The sequence below is a fragment of the Archocentrus centrarchus genome, unplaced genomic scaffold (genome assembly GCF_007364275.1).
Source record: "Archocentrus centrarchus isolate MPI-CPG fArcCen1 unplaced genomic scaffold, fArcCen1 scaffold_41_ctg1, whole genome shotgun sequence".
NCBI classification, from domain to species: domain Eukaryota; kingdom Metazoa; phylum Chordata; class Actinopteri; order Cichliformes; family Cichlidae; genus Archocentrus; species Archocentrus centrarchus.
The window spans coordinates 131,020-149,822 of NW_022060267.1; the positions used below are offsets into that span (position 1 = coordinate 131,020).

The window sequence follows — 18,803 nt, forward strand, 5'->3', positions numbered from 1 at the left end:
TATTTCCTGCCTGCCTTCATGCCTCTAAATTTGCCCTGACCTTCAATAATGATCATGAATCAGTGGTTAGCACTGTCACCTCCAAAGAAAAATGATTTCCAGAGAGGAGAACATATCTTTGGTCTGGAGGGTTTTTCCTGCAGCCTTTGTTTCTCTCTGTGTTTAGTGGACACACGTCTTCCACAGAAGATTGATGGTCACTATTAGAGACACCATGAAAATGCTGCCTGTACTTTTCTGCCACAAACTCATAAAGTGGTGAGACAGCAGCTTCAACAACACTGTGAGAGTCTGAGCTCTGCTCTAAGCTCAGTGATCAATGAGCCTCCAGAGCTTTACCATCTAGAGCTCAGAGTAAGAGTGAGGTGCAGCTCTTTGGATCCTCCAGCTCTGTCCTTTCACTCTGCTGCAGCTCTCTCTCCTCCTTCAGTGGCTGAGTCACCTGATCCACAGAGCCAATCAGACTCTTAAGCCAGGATCTCCTGTTCAACCAGAGCATTCATGATTTTAACTCTCAGTTCTTCTTTCCTCCAATGAGCCTGAACACCAGCACCATACTGGTGTCAGCATCTGTCACAGACCTGTCCAAATCAGACACCATGACCACAACTCAAAGAAAGACTCACCTTATTCAGTCACAGTCGCATACAGACACACTAGCCTACCAAACAAGGCAATGCAGCGTGCTAACAAGAGATGCTACCAAGCTACAAGAAGATGAGAACCTGCAGGAAGCTGAATGATGTGAAGCTGCAGCTGTAGCAGGAGTAGGCCTCAACACAACTACAGCTAACAACACCAACCAGGACTCACAACTGCACACAAACCAGAACACAATCAGTACAACTTAACCCTTCAAGAAGCACACAACATGCAGGCTGCACAGTTACAGACTCACACAGACAGCAGTAAGCATGAGCTACATTAGCTGTTGGCTAGCCTCACTCAGAGGTCATCATGTCCTCCCACATGCTCCCTCTGACAGATGATTGACATGTCTGCCCTCCTCCTCTACAACCTTCACAGTTTCCTGCTCTGCTTCCTCCTGAGACTCAGTTCACATCCAGCTGCTCTGAGTTGCTGCTATAACTGAGACTTCATTGCTGCATTAATGATGGTGAGCCTTTCTGGAACAGCAAACAGGCCCAACCACCTCCACCATGTTTCACAGAGAGACAAACTCTGGATTCTTTCTGCTCAGTTCATCCTCACTTCCTGTCATGTGACTCGTCCACATGACATTTAGCTGTAGGCGGTGTTTTTGGAGTGCAGCCCTGCCATGAACACCACTGCTGCTCAGTGTTCTCCTGATGGTGGTCTCAGTAACACTCCCCAATATGATCCAGGCCTTTAGCTGCTGAGACGTTACCCTGGGTCCCTGTGTGACCCCCCAGACTCTTTAACAGCTCACTCTCAAAGATGGCACACAAAGACATGAGAATGAGAGACAGAGCAGCTCTGATCTTTCAATAAAAACAGGCTCCCACAGATATGAGCATCGCTCTGCTCAAACACTAATGACTGAGTCTAAGATTGTTTCCTTCTTTGGTTTCTTTCAATCAAACTTCAGGACTTGTGGAACAATCTGAGGATGTTTCAGCTCATATTTATCAGGAACACAGAAACATGTGAAGGAGCTCATCACAGTTCTCTTACTCTGTTGGTCCATCACTGAAGAGTGGAGGTTTATCTTTGGACCGGTCACTCCTCATGGACGGACAGCTGGATCCTGCAGGCTCTGCTCTGTCCTCCTCTTCCTCCTGAGTGAGTCTGAGAGGGAAACCACAAACACTCAGTGAGTTCACATTAACAGCAGGAACTGAGTTACAGTCTCTTTGTCCACTGAGCTGATCTCTGAGCTGGAAACTAGAAACCAGGTCACCATGATCCACATCAGGGATCAGAGAAACCTGATTCCACCTGCTGACTCTGACATTTCAGAGCTCACAATAACAAACACAAAGAGCAGGAAATCTTCTCAGGATATTAGAAACCCTCTGAGTGTGATGCAGTCAGCTCAGTGCAAACTCCAACCTCACTGTCAAACTATCCTCAAGCTCTTTGATGGACACTCACACACTTTAGGATCACATGATGCTCCCACATGATCTGTGTCTGCGTGGAACATGTGACCTGCTGCAGCTGTGATTGGCTGACCGTCCTCCAATCACATCAGAGCGTGTGGAAGAAGAAGAAGAAGAGCAACAAGAACATTTCCTGCACAGATTCATGTTGGTGAAATGATGAACAGGCATCAGTGTGGCCACCTGCATCCTTCTTTAGTGTTGGAGCCTCAGCAGGTAAACTCACAGGTGCTTTGTGTGCCAACAACAACACAACAGCAGACTGCTGTGTGCTGTTAGAGAACAACAACAAAGAAATGATTTTACAGAGCAAATATTCAGCTCAGTCTTTACTTCCTGTTTGTTGGGAACGCCTCCTGAAGTCCAGCACAGCCGTCCCTGATTTCATATGAATCCTTTGAAATCATCATCACAGTTTATTGGAGGAAAACTGGCACCAAAAACTCCTCGTAGCTTCATAAATGAACAGGCAGGTACGAAGCTGAACTCTCAATCACATTCATTCATTCATGTTCACTCACGCTGCTGTTTACACACATTTAAACCAGATTCACATCTGTTTCTACTATTGTAATGTTCACATTTGAAGGTTAATGTCTCCATTTAATGAGCGGCTCAATCTCACATGTTTCTGTTCTCAGATCTGTGGATTTTTTGCACCATTAATATTTGTGATGTGAAGTGTTTCCTTACCAAGCAAAGCCCCTCAGAGGCGTCTCACACACTTCCTGTTAGAGTCCAACACTTCCTGCACAGTGTTTGGACTCTGAGCCTTAAACTGACTGATGTCTGCTGAGACTGACAGGTGGTGGGACCGCCCACCTGGAACAAGTTTCACTTCCTGTTTGCTGAAGTGGATTTTCAGCTCTTTAGAAACCAAAGGCTTGTTTTTCAGAAACAGTTTCAATGGGATTGAAGGAATGACGTGTTTGCACTGCAGTTTCTATCCAACAACATCAAGCAGTTAAATCAAAGAGTTCATGTTACTGACAGCTCACCTCTCTGCAGCAGACGCACGCTGACCTTTAAAATTAATGACAAGCTCTGCAGACCGGTCACTCTTTAAGGACACACAGCTGGGTCCAGGTCCAGATCCAGGTCCAGGTCCAGGTGGGTTCCTGTGAATAATGATGCAGCAGTGATGTGAGTGCTGAGCTGTGACATGGAGAAGAGTCATGGACAGTTAGAGATGGTCATCTCACCTCTGAGCTTTGGTCTGGCTCTCATGTTCCCCACACAGAGTGGTTTTAGAGGGAGGGACTCCCTCCTCTCTGTCCTCACACTGATCCATGCTGCTCAATTCACATCAGCTCACCAGGGTTATTATAGTTAACGAAAACGAACGAAATAACGAAAACTGAAATTGAAAAAACATTGTCGTTAACTGAAATAAATAAAAACTATAATTAAAAGGAAAAAAACGATAACTAATTAAAACTGAATTGTGAGTTTACAAAACTAACTAAAACTAACTGAAATTATCGATAAACTGACTTTCATTTACTTGTTTTTTTTTTTTAAGCCTTGTGGATTGATATGAAATCATTGTTTCCGCTCTCCGAGTTTAAGCTGGGAGCGCCACAGGCCAACTGTGTGAGTGCGCATGTGCTGGTCCGCAAAGTAATGGCTGCGGTCTGCAGAGAAAGCGGCAGAGTCCCGTATGGAGGTTCTTTGAGTACAAACACCTGCACACGACCACAAGGTAATTAACACACACAATCCAGCTACACAAGCATAAATGTGGACATGAGGTCGACAACTTCCGTAGGTTGTGTACAAAGACCCTGCAAGTTTATTTAGGAGCATCTAACCAAGCTAGCTCCAAAACAGAAGCAGCTTCAGGTGGTGAGAACATCAGGATGCAGCTGGATTTGAGCTTTGACTCCTTCAAAGAGTTTGTTTTTGTCAAACACCACATGTAGCTGTTGTTAATCTGCTGCACTGATGCTGAACTTTATTGTGGAGTTTATTGTAGCATTTATTGAGTTTGGGAGTTCATATTTTTCTTTGTTTCTCCCTGCTGATGTTCATGTGTGTCCTTAATATTACACACATTTAGCATGTCTTGTGAACAGCTGGTTGTTGAATATATTTCTTTAAATGGTATCTTTTGTCAAGTTTTCATTACACAATAGTCACTTTTGCGCCTTGAATCTTGCACCTGATTAGGTATGGAAATAATAAAACTAATACTGAAACTAACTGAAACTAACTAAAACTATGCATGAAACCAAAAATAAAAACTAATAAAAATAAGAAAAAACACTCTGAAAACTAATTAAAACTAACTGAATTAGAGAAAAAAAAGTAAAAACTAACTAAAACTAAACTATAATGTAAAATCCAAAACTAATATAACCCTGCAGCTCACACACACTTTCTACCTTCACCTGCAGAGGAAACACAAATCATTGATGCTCACATCAACTGACAGCTGCAGAGCTCATGTCTGATGTGTTGGACTAACATCCACTCCATGTGAGACACAGCTTTCATCAGTTCACTACAAAAAGTGTCCCAGAGAGCCGATTTCAGCCTCCAAATGCCTCCATTCCTGGAGTCCTACAAACCAACAGGTCCAACATGACTGTAGAAATGCAGAGAGCAGCTTTATTTCAGGAACAATGCCCAGGACCAAGCTGCTGCTGACAGAGGCTTCACACTCTGACTGCTACAGATACCTGCTTTCAGCCTCAGAGCTACGCTGACTAAGGTCAAAGGTCACAGGAAACTAAAGGAATCCTGTGATGCTGCTGGGAGTTCTGGTACAGACTAGCAGCATTTAGTGATTTAGCTCCAGATTGAATCCTTATAACTGACAGATGTGCACAGAAACATGTGGAGCACAGAGAGCAGATCATAGAAACAAAGATCAGCATGAATTCAGTCTTAAGAGAATTTCAGCTCACAGAGCCAACAAAGACAAACTGATGGTCAAAGCTTCGATCATTCTGATATTTAAAGTAACATGCAACAAATCATTCCACCTTAAAAGGTGTTTAAATGTCAAAGAGGAAATTAAATCAGGAGTAGTTCATTCACATGAACTGTCATCTCATAGCGACCTTTGACCTTTTATTCAACTGCTGAACCACCATCGTTGATGGTAGAATAACATCATCATCAACATCAGTCTGTGTGTTCGATCTGTTAAACTTACAGCATTACACTGTACAAACTCTACATTTCCTGTCTCTTTCAAATTAAAATGTTGGTGAAGTGAGCTCACAGTCAGTGTTTCTGTTCCTCTTTTCTCTCCGTGGCCTCAGAAATGCTCATTTATTTATGAGAACGCTGTTAAACTGGTTTTATTGAAAATATGAATTCAAATGAAGATAAAATGACATCCGAGGGAACGTTTACCACCCGTCCATCAAAATGACACCAAGGAAATCTGAAGTGACCTCTGGGTCAACGTTAGTGCAGCCGTGAAAGTGCAGAACAGAAAAAGGTGAAATATTGAAAGCAGAATCAGAGAAGGAGAGCTGAGAAGAAACTTCAATACTTTAGGTTACAGAAGCAGATCAAACCTTCACAGACAAAATAACTGCTCCTAACATCTTCCTGAGAACCTGAACTCAGAAACAGCTCTGCTGCTGCTCTTTTTGCACAGTTATACTCACACACTGAAGACTCCAGTTTAACGGGCGGCCTCGGTGCTCCAGCTGTGAGTCCGTTACCGTGAACTATGGAGCTGGAACTAAGCTGCACACAGCTGATGTTAGCCAGGAAAACACTCCAGACTGCTTCCATTACCTTCACAGGGAGACGGATCAGCTGACACCAAGTTCAGGAGAGAGAAGTGAAACTTTTAGAAAGGAAGAAACACTCAGAGAGGCGTTTGAGGGAAGCTGGGATTAAGCAACAGCAGAAATGGATCTGTGTGGACTTTAGAAACATGTTGGAGGCTTTCTGTCCTGTTAGTGAGCGCAGCCTTAAAATGATGTTTCTCTGTGACACTTTGAATCCAAACTGATTTTACAAAGACTCAGTGTATGAGTAGTAGCTGCTTTCAGCTGAGCTGTGTCCTCAACTTCATTTAAACTGAATGGTTTCCAAAATAAAAGTCCTGCTGTCAGAGTCAGAAGTGCTCTCACTGAAAAGGAAAAATGAAAATGCTCTTTAAGGACGGCACCTGTCACTGGTTCAATATCACGATCAGAACATAAATAAGGAAGGTGGACTTTGAGTTTGTAACTGTAGAAGTTCAGCTGTGAAAACTCAGGAAAAAGGGAAGCATTCAAAGAGAGCAGAGAAGAAAAGTCCTGCAGGAACTCTGAGACCGTGAAGTTACAGAAGCAGATCAAACACCGAGAGAACAAACTGACTCTGATGTCTCGATGAAAAGATGAATTCAGATCTTATGGAGTTAATTTCCTGCCAAAAGGTTGCACACAAATAAAACCTGTTTTACAAACTGTCCTCGGACATAAAATGATCTCTCCTCGAATACAAAACAGCTTCTCTGTGAGTACGAAACATTTCGTTTGTGCCAAAAGTCACGCAATACCTTAGATGGAATTAGCCATTTCCCCCCTCGACAGCAGGGGGTGCTATCGAGACGACTGAAAGGCGCCGAGAGCTGCTGGGCCCAAGGAAGACTGGTGTTAGACGCTATCTCACTGCTAACACCATGAGCCTGTGAGTTTAAAAACTTTTCTGGTGAAGAATCCAATGATAGTTATGTCATATTCAGAGCATAAACTACTTTACTTTAAGTTCACTGCAGTGTTACTGGTTACTGGACCATATTACGTGTCACTCCATACAGAGTAAAAAATTAAAGCTAGCTACCTATGAAATGAAAGCAACCCTACCTAGAACTGTTAAAGAGCCATAGCACTTCTACCAATAACACTTTTGTTTATTCAGCCAGTCATACCTTTAATGAATGCAGAGAAAATGCATGCATGCCTATGTGCAAATGCAACTGATTCTTATGGAACTTGAAATCATTATAATGAGTTGACACTGATTAAATCGAAATAGGATGCGAGGCAATTAATTGACTTTATCCCTCTTTGTATGTATGTGTTTCCAGAGGCCGGAGCTTGCTCATATTGAGACTGCTACAAGGAATTTACTGTCTCTTTTAACAGCAACAGTCAGTCAAGGACAGGTTCAGAATCCAGTCCAGAATCAGCAAGTTTAGCCACATATACAGGGTCGATCTCCCAGTCAGGAACTGAGAGTTAGACAGGCCAATGTCCAGCAAGAAATGGCAAAGTTAGAAAAATTATCTATCTATCTATCTATCTATCTATCTATCTATCTATCTATCTATCTATCTATCTATCTATCTATCTATCTATCTATCTATCTATCTATCTATCTATCTATCTATCTATATTTTATTATTATTATTATCATTATTATTATTATTATATTACATATCTTCCAATTTACTTCACAGGTCTTTTCCTGGTCTTTTCAGAAGAGAGAGGATTAGTGGCAAACGCAGATTTCCTGCACCACTTAAAAATATTTCTCCAGCCCCCTCAAAGACCACAAATCTCCAGTTTTATTTACTGCCAAAACCCATGACCATTTATTAATTTGGTGTATCTTTTTGTATATTGTCAAAAAGATTTCAGCAGTACTTCAGGCTGAATATCCTAAATTGGAGACCTTGGCTGGTGGATGGATGCTATACAAGTCAGTAGGTAAGCAAATTCAACATCATTTGGTATAACTGTGATTAGTATTATTTTAACAAAAGTGTAAGAATTTGGTTTTTACTTTCATGTTGCAAGACAGTGCTAGTGAAAGAATTTAGATAATAAGAGTGAGTGCTGCTTAAGCCTTTAGGGTTCTGTGTGTTCGCTTATCGAACAGGAATGACACAAACAGGAAAAAGGAGTCTAATTATTAAATTTAATAAAGCCATTTCAAACAGTTTACAGATTAATCTGGTTCAGAATTGTTGGAGCTGCCTAATGCAGTCAGTCTGACACCGCTCTCTATCTTAGTTCAACTTTTATACACAGACTTAGACACAGTTACAAAGTTACTGAAATATGCGAGCATGTAGCAGCTTATCAGTTCCTTCTTCTGTGCCCTTCACTGTCGCCTGTTAACGGCCTCATCTGGATCCTGTAGACACAAAACATCAGACCAAAACACACATTCTTTTCCAGGAAATCATCAGCATGTGATTTTGTTGTTTCTCTGCTGTGCAGTCTGATTTCTGTCTGCTGTACAGTTATTTCAACACCTTCACCTTGTTGTGAAGATTAATTCTGCAATATGCCACTTGATGATATGTTTCTATTTAAATTGTTATATTTATGGTATATCTAGTGTGCAGCATATTTACATTCCTTCCTTCACTAGCTATCGTCATTATTTCAGTTAATTATTGTTTAAGGTTAAAATAAATTTCCTTGCTTTCAAAAATATTGAAGGAGGGAGTGGCCAGAGAAAACTTTCTGTGATTCCACCCGAGTCTGAAGGCTATACTGCAAAACTTCTGAAGACTGCATCCAATAATGGAAGACATGTAATTTTCATCATTCCACTTCAACATGAAATCAGCACCGAGCCTCTACCTGCTAATGCTCCTGAGTTCAGCAAAATGCCAAAGTCGCAGTGCAAAACCTGTGGAGAAATTCTACCCTTACAAGTTCTTGCTCTGCATGTACAGTCTTGTTGCAAGGCTATGGAAGACAGTGAAGAAGTAGGTTTTCTATACAGTACTTCCTGTGATCCAAACTATCTTGTTCTGAAAATTTTTTACATTTCTATGAAGTACTTATTGAAGAATTGTCTTACAACAACTGTATTATATAAAAAGTTATATGTTTTTTAAAAACAGGAAACTGATAATGGTGCTGAGAAAAAAGATGACCAAGAGGATCTGGATGTATCTTTTGTTTCCAGCTTTCAGAACAATAAGTTGTCAAATGATGTCAAGAGAGGATTGAGATCTTGATTGCCGCTAGCCTAAGCTTGGTGCTGAATGTACAATCATAATTCTAATTTATAGAACCGTTAGAGAATGAAGTATATGATTTACGATCAAATGATGTGTGTAAGTGTAACAGAAATGATGGCTGGAGCAGTGTGTTGAGGAAATTGCGAAATCCTTGAGCTAAGGGTAAAATGAGGAACTGAAAGCTGTTGCCTGGAGACGCGCAGAGCAAAGTTAGAAACATGTCCAGGCATGTTCAGAATGGAAAAGTACCTAAAAAGAACCTAAAAGGCCCAATGAAGTAATGGTTAAGCCAACAGTCCCATAAATGGGTATGGACAATGGGGTGATAACTAGGAATGAAGTAATGTCTAAGTCAAACACCCTAAAAGGATATCAGGAATGGGGTGATAGCTGTCATGATGATGTTTAGAAAATAGGATGTGTCTTAGAATTACGATATATAAAGAGGATGCACAGGAGCAACAGTCGAGAGATTCTTGGGAGCCCTTCCCAGCACCAGGACTGATCTGCAGAGTGGACAGAGCCAACCCAGCTGTGGATATCTAATTGACTTAGAATGGTTTTGCGTGCGTTCTCCCTGTCATTTCAGATGAAGATTGGAGGTGTGGTTCCTTGATCTCGATGCCATGATGTACTTTTTGTATCTCATATTTGTTAGTTTTGGTGCATTTGTCTCTGCAAACAACTGCTACACAAGCCAGGATCTTGTGGACATTGGCTACCGGCGCAAGATATCAGTATCAAGTGATTTTCACTACACTCATAACATCCCAGACAACATAGCGAGACCGCCGGGTGCTCCATGGATTGTTATCGGGTCTAGCAGGCCGCACTCTGCTACACGGAGATCGGACCAAGGACTCCGGTAAGAGCAGGGGAGGGGGTCTCTGTATTTACGTGCATGAGGACTGGTGTAACAACGGAACAATCATAGACAAACATTGTTCCCCAGACCTCGAGTACATGTCTGTAAGATGTCGGCCTTTTTTTCTACCCAGAGAGCTAACAGTAGTGATCGTCACAGCTGTGTATATATCTCCCGATGCTAACGTTAGCATGGCGCTCTCTCTCCTGCTGAACGCCATTAACGAACAGCAGCGGGTCCACCCCGACGGTGTTCTTATTATCGCGGGAGACTTTAACAAGGCCAACTTAAGGATTGATGTAGAATAAAGTGTTTTTTTTACTTAGTAATTTTAATGTGTTGTGTTTTTTACAGTTTACACTGTTTACCTGCTGTCCTTTTTTATTTGGTGTTTTGTGTTTTCTTTTTTGGTTAGTCCGCCCAGTGCTGAGCTGTGTTCTTTCCTGGTATATGTGAGGGCGGACTAACTATTCTATATATTTTTGTTGTATGTCTTGTGTTGTTTTGGGTCTCTTCCCTGTCTAGACAATTATTCCATGTTTGCTGTTAATGATAATCCTAAAACCCGATTCCGTTTGCAGTGTACCTGGGTGTTTGCATGCGATTGAATTGCAGTGAAAGGAGTGCATCAGATAGCTTGCAGTGAACGGTTGCAGTGTTTATGCGGGTATGACCGCCTGAAGTGGTGTTTTGATTCGGGTCAAATGGTTTGTGATTAACAGTGCATGGAAAAGATTTTCAAGAAGGGAACCTTTTCCCCCTTAATTTGTGTAATAATAAACGCTATCATTGCGCTAACTTACATTTTTGTTCTTTGTGATTTATTCCAGCCACGGGACCTGTAACATACTGAACACTGCACCCAGGGGTGAAAGTACTTTTAAATTCTTGCCGGTCCTATGACAAAAACATTAAAGTTAAAAAAAAAGATACCGTTTAAATAAATATATTCAACAACCAGCTGTTCACAAGACAGCAGCACTAAATGTATGTAATATTAAGGACACAAATGAACATCGAGAAACATGAAGAAAAACAAACTCCAAAACTCAATAAAATCTACAATAAAGTTCAGCATCAGTGCAGCACATTAACAACACCTACATGTGGTGTTTGACAAAAACAAACTGCATCACAGCTCAAATCCAGCTGCATCCTGATGTTGAAGCTGCTTCTGTTCTGGAGCTGCTCACAGAGCTAGCTTGGTTAGGTGCTCGCTTCAGCGTCGTCTCCGAAACCTGCTTCGACACACCTGCATCACGTGACCGTGGCTAAGCGAGGCTTTAGCGCGGTTCACTCCTGCTGTTTCCAGGCGGCCGAGGCGCCACAATTCATTTGTTTCTCCTTCTTTAATGAACCTGTCATTGTGGGCGGGGCCTTGTAATTACTGAATCAATGTTTTTATTGATTACAGGTGGACACGTGCACGTATAACGGATTCTTACTGTGGACGGTGAAGAACGAAGGAGGCGATCCGTTTACAAACAGGAGAAAGATCTTCAACGACCTGAGTGCACACAGGGACAGCTGACTGTGGGGCTGAAACCCTCCATCCTCCACTTGTTTCTGACCTCTATTTATTTCAGAGCCATCAGGGGAACTTCCCCCAGTCTGACCTGCATCCACCCTCCGCTCAGTGTCCTCCTCAGTCATGCTGATCACCACGATTGCAAGCGTATCAGTAGGATTCAGCTTCAGGGTGCACAGTGACCGACTGGACGGGCCTGAATGGTGAAACCCGTCGATCAGCTGACGCTGCAACCTGTGACCCGCAAACTGCCCAGCAGGAGGATTCCTACTGAAGACCAATATTTGTAATCAAGAAAAACCGCGTCTGTGTGATCTGTTTCTGAATTCTCAGGACAAATGAGTTTTTCTGTTTTATTCCCACTGAGGTTTCTGTCATGATCCTGGGCTGGTGGCCCAGTGTTTTGCGTTCTATTTGTGAAGTTCTGTTTTGTTCTATTTCTAGTTTTGGAATCTGAGTTTCTTTGTTTTCTGTTTTGGTTCTTCATGTTCTGGTTTTCCCTGTACTCCTGTGTGTTTAAGCCGTGACCCTCCTGTGTTTAGGTTCCCTTTGGTTTAGTTCTCCGTGTTTCTTAGTGTCTCTCCCTTGTCTCAGGTCTTGTTTAGTTGGTCGTGTTCTCATTCCCTCTGTCAGTCTCTGTGTTAAGTCGGCATGTATTTGGTTAGGTCACTTCCTGTTTTATTTTGACAATCTTGTGTTCATTGTGCTTTGTGTTGAGGTTTACTTTCCCTTGTCTCAGTGTATTTCGTTCACCTGTGTTGTCACCTGTTTCCCTTTTTCCCTCATTATGTCTCACGGTATTTAAGTCTCAGTGTTGTTTAGTTCAGTGTTTGGGTCCTCGTCAGTTTTTCGCTGTGTTTTGTCCTCTAGTTTTCAAGTTCCTAGTTTGCTGTTTTGTATTTATTGAAATTATTATCAATAAATCGTCTCTCGATCCTTGCTCTCGCCGTGTCCTGCACCCAGCCGTGACAGTTTCTGTGTAAATGTCCCATAAACAGCAGGACAAAGGCTGCAGGTTCAAAGCCTCACAGACTCAAACATCACGCTCATGTCACAGACACAGACTGTGTGCAGTTATCACAATAAACAACATTTTTCTCAGTATTTTTATTTTATAAATTGGTTTGTGTGTTAGTGAAATAATAAAAACTGTAACAGCCTCTCGGATGTTAACAGAGTGAAAATAGTCACAGCTGCTGTCTTTAACAGTCTCCTCGTTCCTCCAGACCACGTGCTGATCATAATTATTGATGGTCAGGTATAATCAGGAGCTTTGTGCAGGACGCGCCTGTGTCATTGTTTCATTGAACAGCATTATAGAGATGTGGCAATAACCAAACTGTCCAGCAGGTGTCACTGTGCAGATGGTTTCAGATTGTTTCAAAGCTTCGATACAATTCCAGCACAAATGCTTCAAACGCTTCACTGTTTCACAAAGCCTCACTTTGCCCATCACTAGGGATCAGGTGAGTGGAAACAGTGGGAACACACTGAGGCCCCCTACAGGGCAGGTGGGGAACAGCAGGGATCTGAAACCATGTGAGATGTTAGTGAGAACTTAGAAAAAAGGTCCTTCAGATGCTCTAAGTGATCAAAGTTGATGTCAAACAGAAGATAAATCCACTGATTGTTTGTAAAGTTGATCTGCTGCTCACATGAATCCTGGGATCAAAGCTTGATTTGATTGAAGCTTCTTCAAAGCACATTTGAACATGTTGAGCTCATCAATGAAAGTGCAGACTGAGAGTGGATCACATGATCTTGAAGGAGGGTCAAACATGTTCAGTATTGTCACACAGGTCTAGATGATCCCTGATATCATAGCTGCTCCAACATTGATGATCATATTTGAAGAATTATTACTGATGGCAGCAAAGTTTGAATGGAGCTCTCTGTCTGTGCTGATTTGTCGCCCTCTGGAGGTGCAAACACAAACTGCACGATGTCACTTTAATGAACACAGCTGACACGAAGTGTTTTGAAATGAGCGACACGTCGCAGCATCCAGTTTGTCCCAGTAAAACGAGCTCCTGCAGCAGTGGATAAACTGTGTGCTGCTCACAGTTAGCAGAGACACATCTGGAATCAACATCAGCCATTCAAAGCTCTTCTTCTTCTTTGCTCCTCCACTTGTCCACTTTCCTGCATTTCCAAAGGACACACTGCACACCATGCTGAGATGGTCCAAGTCTGCAGCTCATATCTCTGTGATGATCACCTTGTTGCTGCACGAATACTATTTGATGTGTGTCAAACTGTGTTATCTTTGGCATTTTTCATGGATCGACCAAAGAAATGGGAACAAATGATGTGTGTGTGTAACAGGCTGCTGGTAACAAAGTGTCTAAAGCTTCAGATGTTTTCAGCGCTCTGGTTTGTTTAAAGCTGGATCAGCATCACGTCTTCATTCAGCTGCTGACTCCTGAGGGAACATTTAGCATCTTTAGTGAGTTTAGTGGAAATGTGCCTCACAAAGATGACATGTTGCTAATGAGGATTCAAATGCAGCTCTGATAGAAACACTCTCACTTTGTCTAATGTGAGAAACGGCTTCAAGATCCTGAAGAAGAAATGATGATGATTTAGTGTGAATGCAGCTTCAAATGGAGGCTCTGCTCTTTATGTTGCTGTCAGAGGTCAGGCTGTGAGTGTGTTACAGCTGTCAGCACACAGACACACAAGCACAGCTTCATGTTTCTATCAGCAGATTCATGTGGACTCGCCTTCATTTGCATCAACAACCTTTCTGTTTGTTTCTTTTTGCCATTTTTGCTCCATTGTTTTGGTTTTTGCTCCTTTGGCGTTTCTTTTCTTTCTCATTGGGAACATTTGCACCTTTGATTTGGCGCCTCCTTCAGTCAGATTCATTATCAGGGGAGCAGCTGCTGGACAGCTCCCAGGCTTCAGGGTGTGGATCCAAAGAGAGAGGTTGCAGGTTCAAATCCAGCTTTCAGCTTCTTGTTTGTAGAAAGGCCCTTTTTAATAGTTGCTGTCACTCACACAGTCACACCTCCACAATGATGTGGTGCAGTGACGTGCGGTGAGGGTCGTGACTGGTGAGGCACTGACGTCATCACATCAGATTTACAAACATATAGCTTATTCACCATTTGATTGGCAACAGTTGTTTTGTTTAACATTAACATAGTCTGAAGCAAACCTTTTAGCTCCGGTGTTGGTCTTCCTTTAATTATTATCTTCTGCTTCGATTGAAAGTCCAGTTTAGAAAATTCTTTCAGTTGAGTTATGTAATCTTCCATGTTGAACATAAGGCCAAGCAACAGGAAAAACTAACTGGCCTTGCTAACTGTTTATGGTAGCTTGCCGCCGAGGAGTCGTAGAGTCCCTGGGATCACCAGCGCCCCCTACCATGAGGCACGAGAACTGCGTGCCTCACCTAGTGTCTCTTCACAGCAGTTTCATGATCGCTCAACACAAGAATGCATTACACACACATACAGTTGTTAATGAAAAAAACAAAAAATAAACTGTGCATTATATACACCAGCTAAAATATAGAAATTTAGTTCATATAGTAAAAGTGTTAGAACATTTTAATAGCCACATGCAAAGGGAAAGTAATCCGGTCTCACTGCATAGCATGCCAGCACAGTTAGTAGTCATTGGCAATGACTATACTGAGCCGCACCACGGATTGCGCAATCCGTGGTGCGGCTCGCCGGGCTGGTGCCTCACCGTTCGTCTCTTAGTATTTGACCGGCAAATGCGAAAATTCAGCGATTTTGAAAAAACTAATCTAAAAATGGTGTAGTTAAATGGAAAAGAACTTTAAAATACAAATCACTGAATGAATATAACCATTTAATTTATTTTTTAATTTTATATTTCCACGATGACAGGTGAGGCCGTGCCTCACCTGCCTCCCCTGACTGCACGTCACTGATGTGGTGGATGCTGGTGGTGCAGAGCAGCTGAATACCTCAGTAGGCTCAGTGAGAAACTCCAAATGGAAGGTTGCAGGTTCCCTTCCAGCTTCTGCTGATCAGTGTTCTTATCATGATCAATGAGCTCTGCTCCATCTTTCTGCTGCTCTTTCTCTCCTCATCCTGCACCTTCATGTCTCCTGTCCTCTGATGGAAAACCACCAGCTGCCTTCTTGTTGCTGCCTTCAGTTGGATCAGCAACAATGACAAAGGTGAGACGACTCAGGAAACTGTTGCTGCTTTAAATGCTCTTACAGACTGCAGTCTGATTGAAGCCTTTAAATGGACCTGATTTCTGCTCCATTCAATCAGAGGCTTAAAGCAGCACTTGGAAACAGAACTCCAATATGATCCTATCAGCATGGATGGGCTGTGTTGAAACCAGAAAGGCCAACACAGACAGGCATATTGACTTTGTTTCGTAGGTGGGAACCCTGGATCGCTGGATGGGGACCATATGTCTCTCCGCCTGACCCTCCCCATGTCACGTTGTTCTATGACCAAGACGACACAGATTGGTATAAAGACACTTTTGCCGAGCTGGAGGATCAGCAATGGCAGGTAGCAGTTTTTGATTTATACGTGGCTCCTGAGGGAGTCGCAGCGGTGGTTATTCTCACCTCCGATCAACAAAATTGGTATATGATGGCGGAGACATCTGTTCCACATGTCGCTGGCATTACATTCAGGACACGCGGCTAAAGAATTAGGGCCCATGATGAAACGCGCAGGTGGCCTAACAAATTGGGTCCCGACACAGATCCCCGGACTCACTTACTCTCCAAGTACAAAAAAGTACCGAATGGCTCATGATTTGCGGGCCGTAAATAAAATTGTGGTAACTCTCACCCAACTGATGCCAAATCCCTACACTGCTCTCTTATCACTCCTTCTCACACAAAAATGGTTTTCATGTATAGACCTGGCTCTTCCAGATTACGAATTCCTTTTTTCTTTCTCTTTTTTTTTTCTTGGATGTTTCTGTACAGGACAACCTGGTCAACGTGTCCTGTATCAGAAACAAAGAGGGAGAAGAGGTATTCTAATGTATTTAAGCGTGATGCTGGACCCATTAGAAAGAAGGCACCTGGTGTGCACAGAACACGCGGCAGGGATAGCAAAACCTATTCAGAATCTTAGGGCAAAGTTACTTAAATTGGCTAAAATCTGTGTACAGAGTAAAATTGATTGGGTTACAGCCCTATTAGTAGCATTGTTACAAATAAGGAGCTCACTTAACAAAGTAACAGGGTTAACACCATTTGAACTGTTGACAGGTAGACCGTTCCCAGGCCCTACAGCAGCTATTTCTGGGGAAGGCCAACACATAACCAATTTCCAGTACAAATCATATTTTGATGAATTTAAAGCTTTGTTTTCAGGTTTTATTTCACAGGTGCACGACGGAGTGACGGGAGGCCACTCAAGGACCCACTCATAGCAGAGTGGGTCCTTCTGAAGGTCATCAAGAGAAAGTGGTCAGAGCCCAGGTGGACAGGACCCCACCAGGTTGTCGAGAGAACATCGCATGCTGTGCGCCTAAAAAGAAAAGGAGACACCTGCTACCACTGGAGCCAGTGCGCTCCAGCAGAAGAACCAGGAAGAACGGTTCAAGAAATCCAGAGCATGTTGAAAGGGTCATCTGCTGGAGACTCCAACAAGGCTCTTCCACAAACGGGGCAGAATAATTCCCAGGTAGAGTCTCTGGCTGAGGTAGTCTACCCTCAGTCAGCAACGTGATCCAGACCGGCTGGGAAGGATCTGAAGAAAGAAGAGAGAAGAAGGAAGACCGAAAGAAAAGCTGACTAATTATATTTTTGTTTTTTCCTTTGTATATCTAGGTTAACCGCCATGATGGGCCAGCTGTACGGGAGTTGGAAGTGGTTAACAGTGTTGTCTGTGCTTAGTGTAATGTTTCTGTGGGGAATTTTGGGATTGTGTGAAAAAGGCCAAGACAGCAGGGAGAGACCCCAAACCATTGACCAAACACCAAGGGTAAGATGCTCTAAAAGACAGGCCTCAGGGACAGGTAAGCTAAAATCACACGATACATGTTTAAACTCTTACAGGGGTTGGAATTTAATTTAATTTAATTATAGAAGGGACACCTCAATCATTCCATTTCGATCTTTGCGACATAATTGACTGTGGCGAGAGATCAGTAACTTGGCGGGGTTATGACTTGTATTTGTGTGCGGCCCCAGGAGTACAAGCTGATTGTTCCAGAGGGAGCAGACCGTGTGGGCCCTTAGGATGTCTCAATAGCTTATGTTCAGATTGGGGACAGGTAATAGCATGGACGGGTCCCTTTTGGACCCCAAATTATTCTTATGGTCCCCAGGGAAAGGCGTATCAGATAAAATTTCAGAAAATTCTGCAAGGGGGATCGGGACAGCAGAAGGTGAACCCGGTACTGTTAAGTATTGACCGAATAACTGGGTTTTTTTTTCCTCAGCCTTATTACGATCCCTAGGTTTTATATTTAATTTTAGGTGCAGATCAGACGGGGGCTGACGCACAGGGAAAAATCAAAATAAATTTTATTGGAAAAGCACAAACGCAAACCTCGCAAGCAAATTCCATTATGGACAAAACCAGGCCTGAGATAGAACCGGTGGTAGATTCGCGAGTCAAAGTAACCGATTATACAAAGCTCAAAGCGCAAGAAGCAATAGAGCTTGCGACTGGATATGGACAAGGAAACATGTGGCTGGACTGGTTAGTATCCACAGCTCGCGAACAGAGGATGGAGGACTGTATCGCCTGCGCCTCAGCCCGCCCGCATTTATATACTGAACCCGCCCCATTATATCCGAATGACACATGGGGGTATAACTGTATGCTAGGATTGACCCGAGAAGGGACCCCCTTGAATTGTTCTACATTGGCGGCGATATTTCCCCCAATTGATAACCGAACTAAATCGAACCGGTCAAGGGCAATCAAACTTACACCTGTTTCAAGTTTAACTCGACAACTCGAGCCGGAAACCCAACTTCGGTTAGGACATTCTTGGGCAATATCGATTTAAATTGGTGCAGCACCACGTTAGGCGGGGATGAAATTGGAACATGGGCTAGAAGTGGGTTGTACTATTATTGTGGGGGTAGGCGGTTAACCGTAAGGATTCCGAAAAACTCTGATGGAGTTTGTGCAATGGTTCGATTGGCCACCCCACTGCTGCTATTGGGAGAAAGAGTAACCCCGCTTAAGGTAGATTCACGAAGAGGGGGGGGAGAGTATGCTGTAGTACCGCGAGACCTCGTGAATCTCGGCAGCATTGTACATGGCGGCGTGAATCTAACTACTTAACCCTTCCCTGATTTAGTTTTTTTCTCGCCAACTTACTACTAGACAGCGTAAAAGGTAATAAATATATATATCTCTAGTTAATTTCAATTATTTTCAGCACTCTGGAGGACGGTGACGAGGACCTGCACAGTTTGCA

General features: G+C 42.9%; 1 protein-coding gene across 1 annotated transcript in view; it reads right to left on the bottom strand.

Moving 5' to 3' along the window:
- LOC115776945 (NACHT, LRR and PYD domains-containing protein 12-like) overlaps positions 1-3,311 on the bottom strand; it is a 42,350-nt gene extending 39,039 nt beyond the window's left edge. Inside the window, exons 1-3 of the mRNA XM_030724744.1 lie at positions 3,287-3,311; positions 3,083-3,202; positions 1,657-1,770 (exon numbers count right to left, since the gene is read on the bottom strand). Of these exons, the coding sequence (XP_030580604.1) occupies positions 1,657-1,712 (56 nt within the window). The 5' untranslated portion in view covers positions 1,713-1,770; positions 3,083-3,202; positions 3,287-3,311. The remainder of the gene's footprint in view (positions 1-1,656; positions 1,771-3,082; positions 3,203-3,286) is intronic.
- Between the last annotated feature and the right edge of the window lie 15,492 nt (positions 3,312-18,803).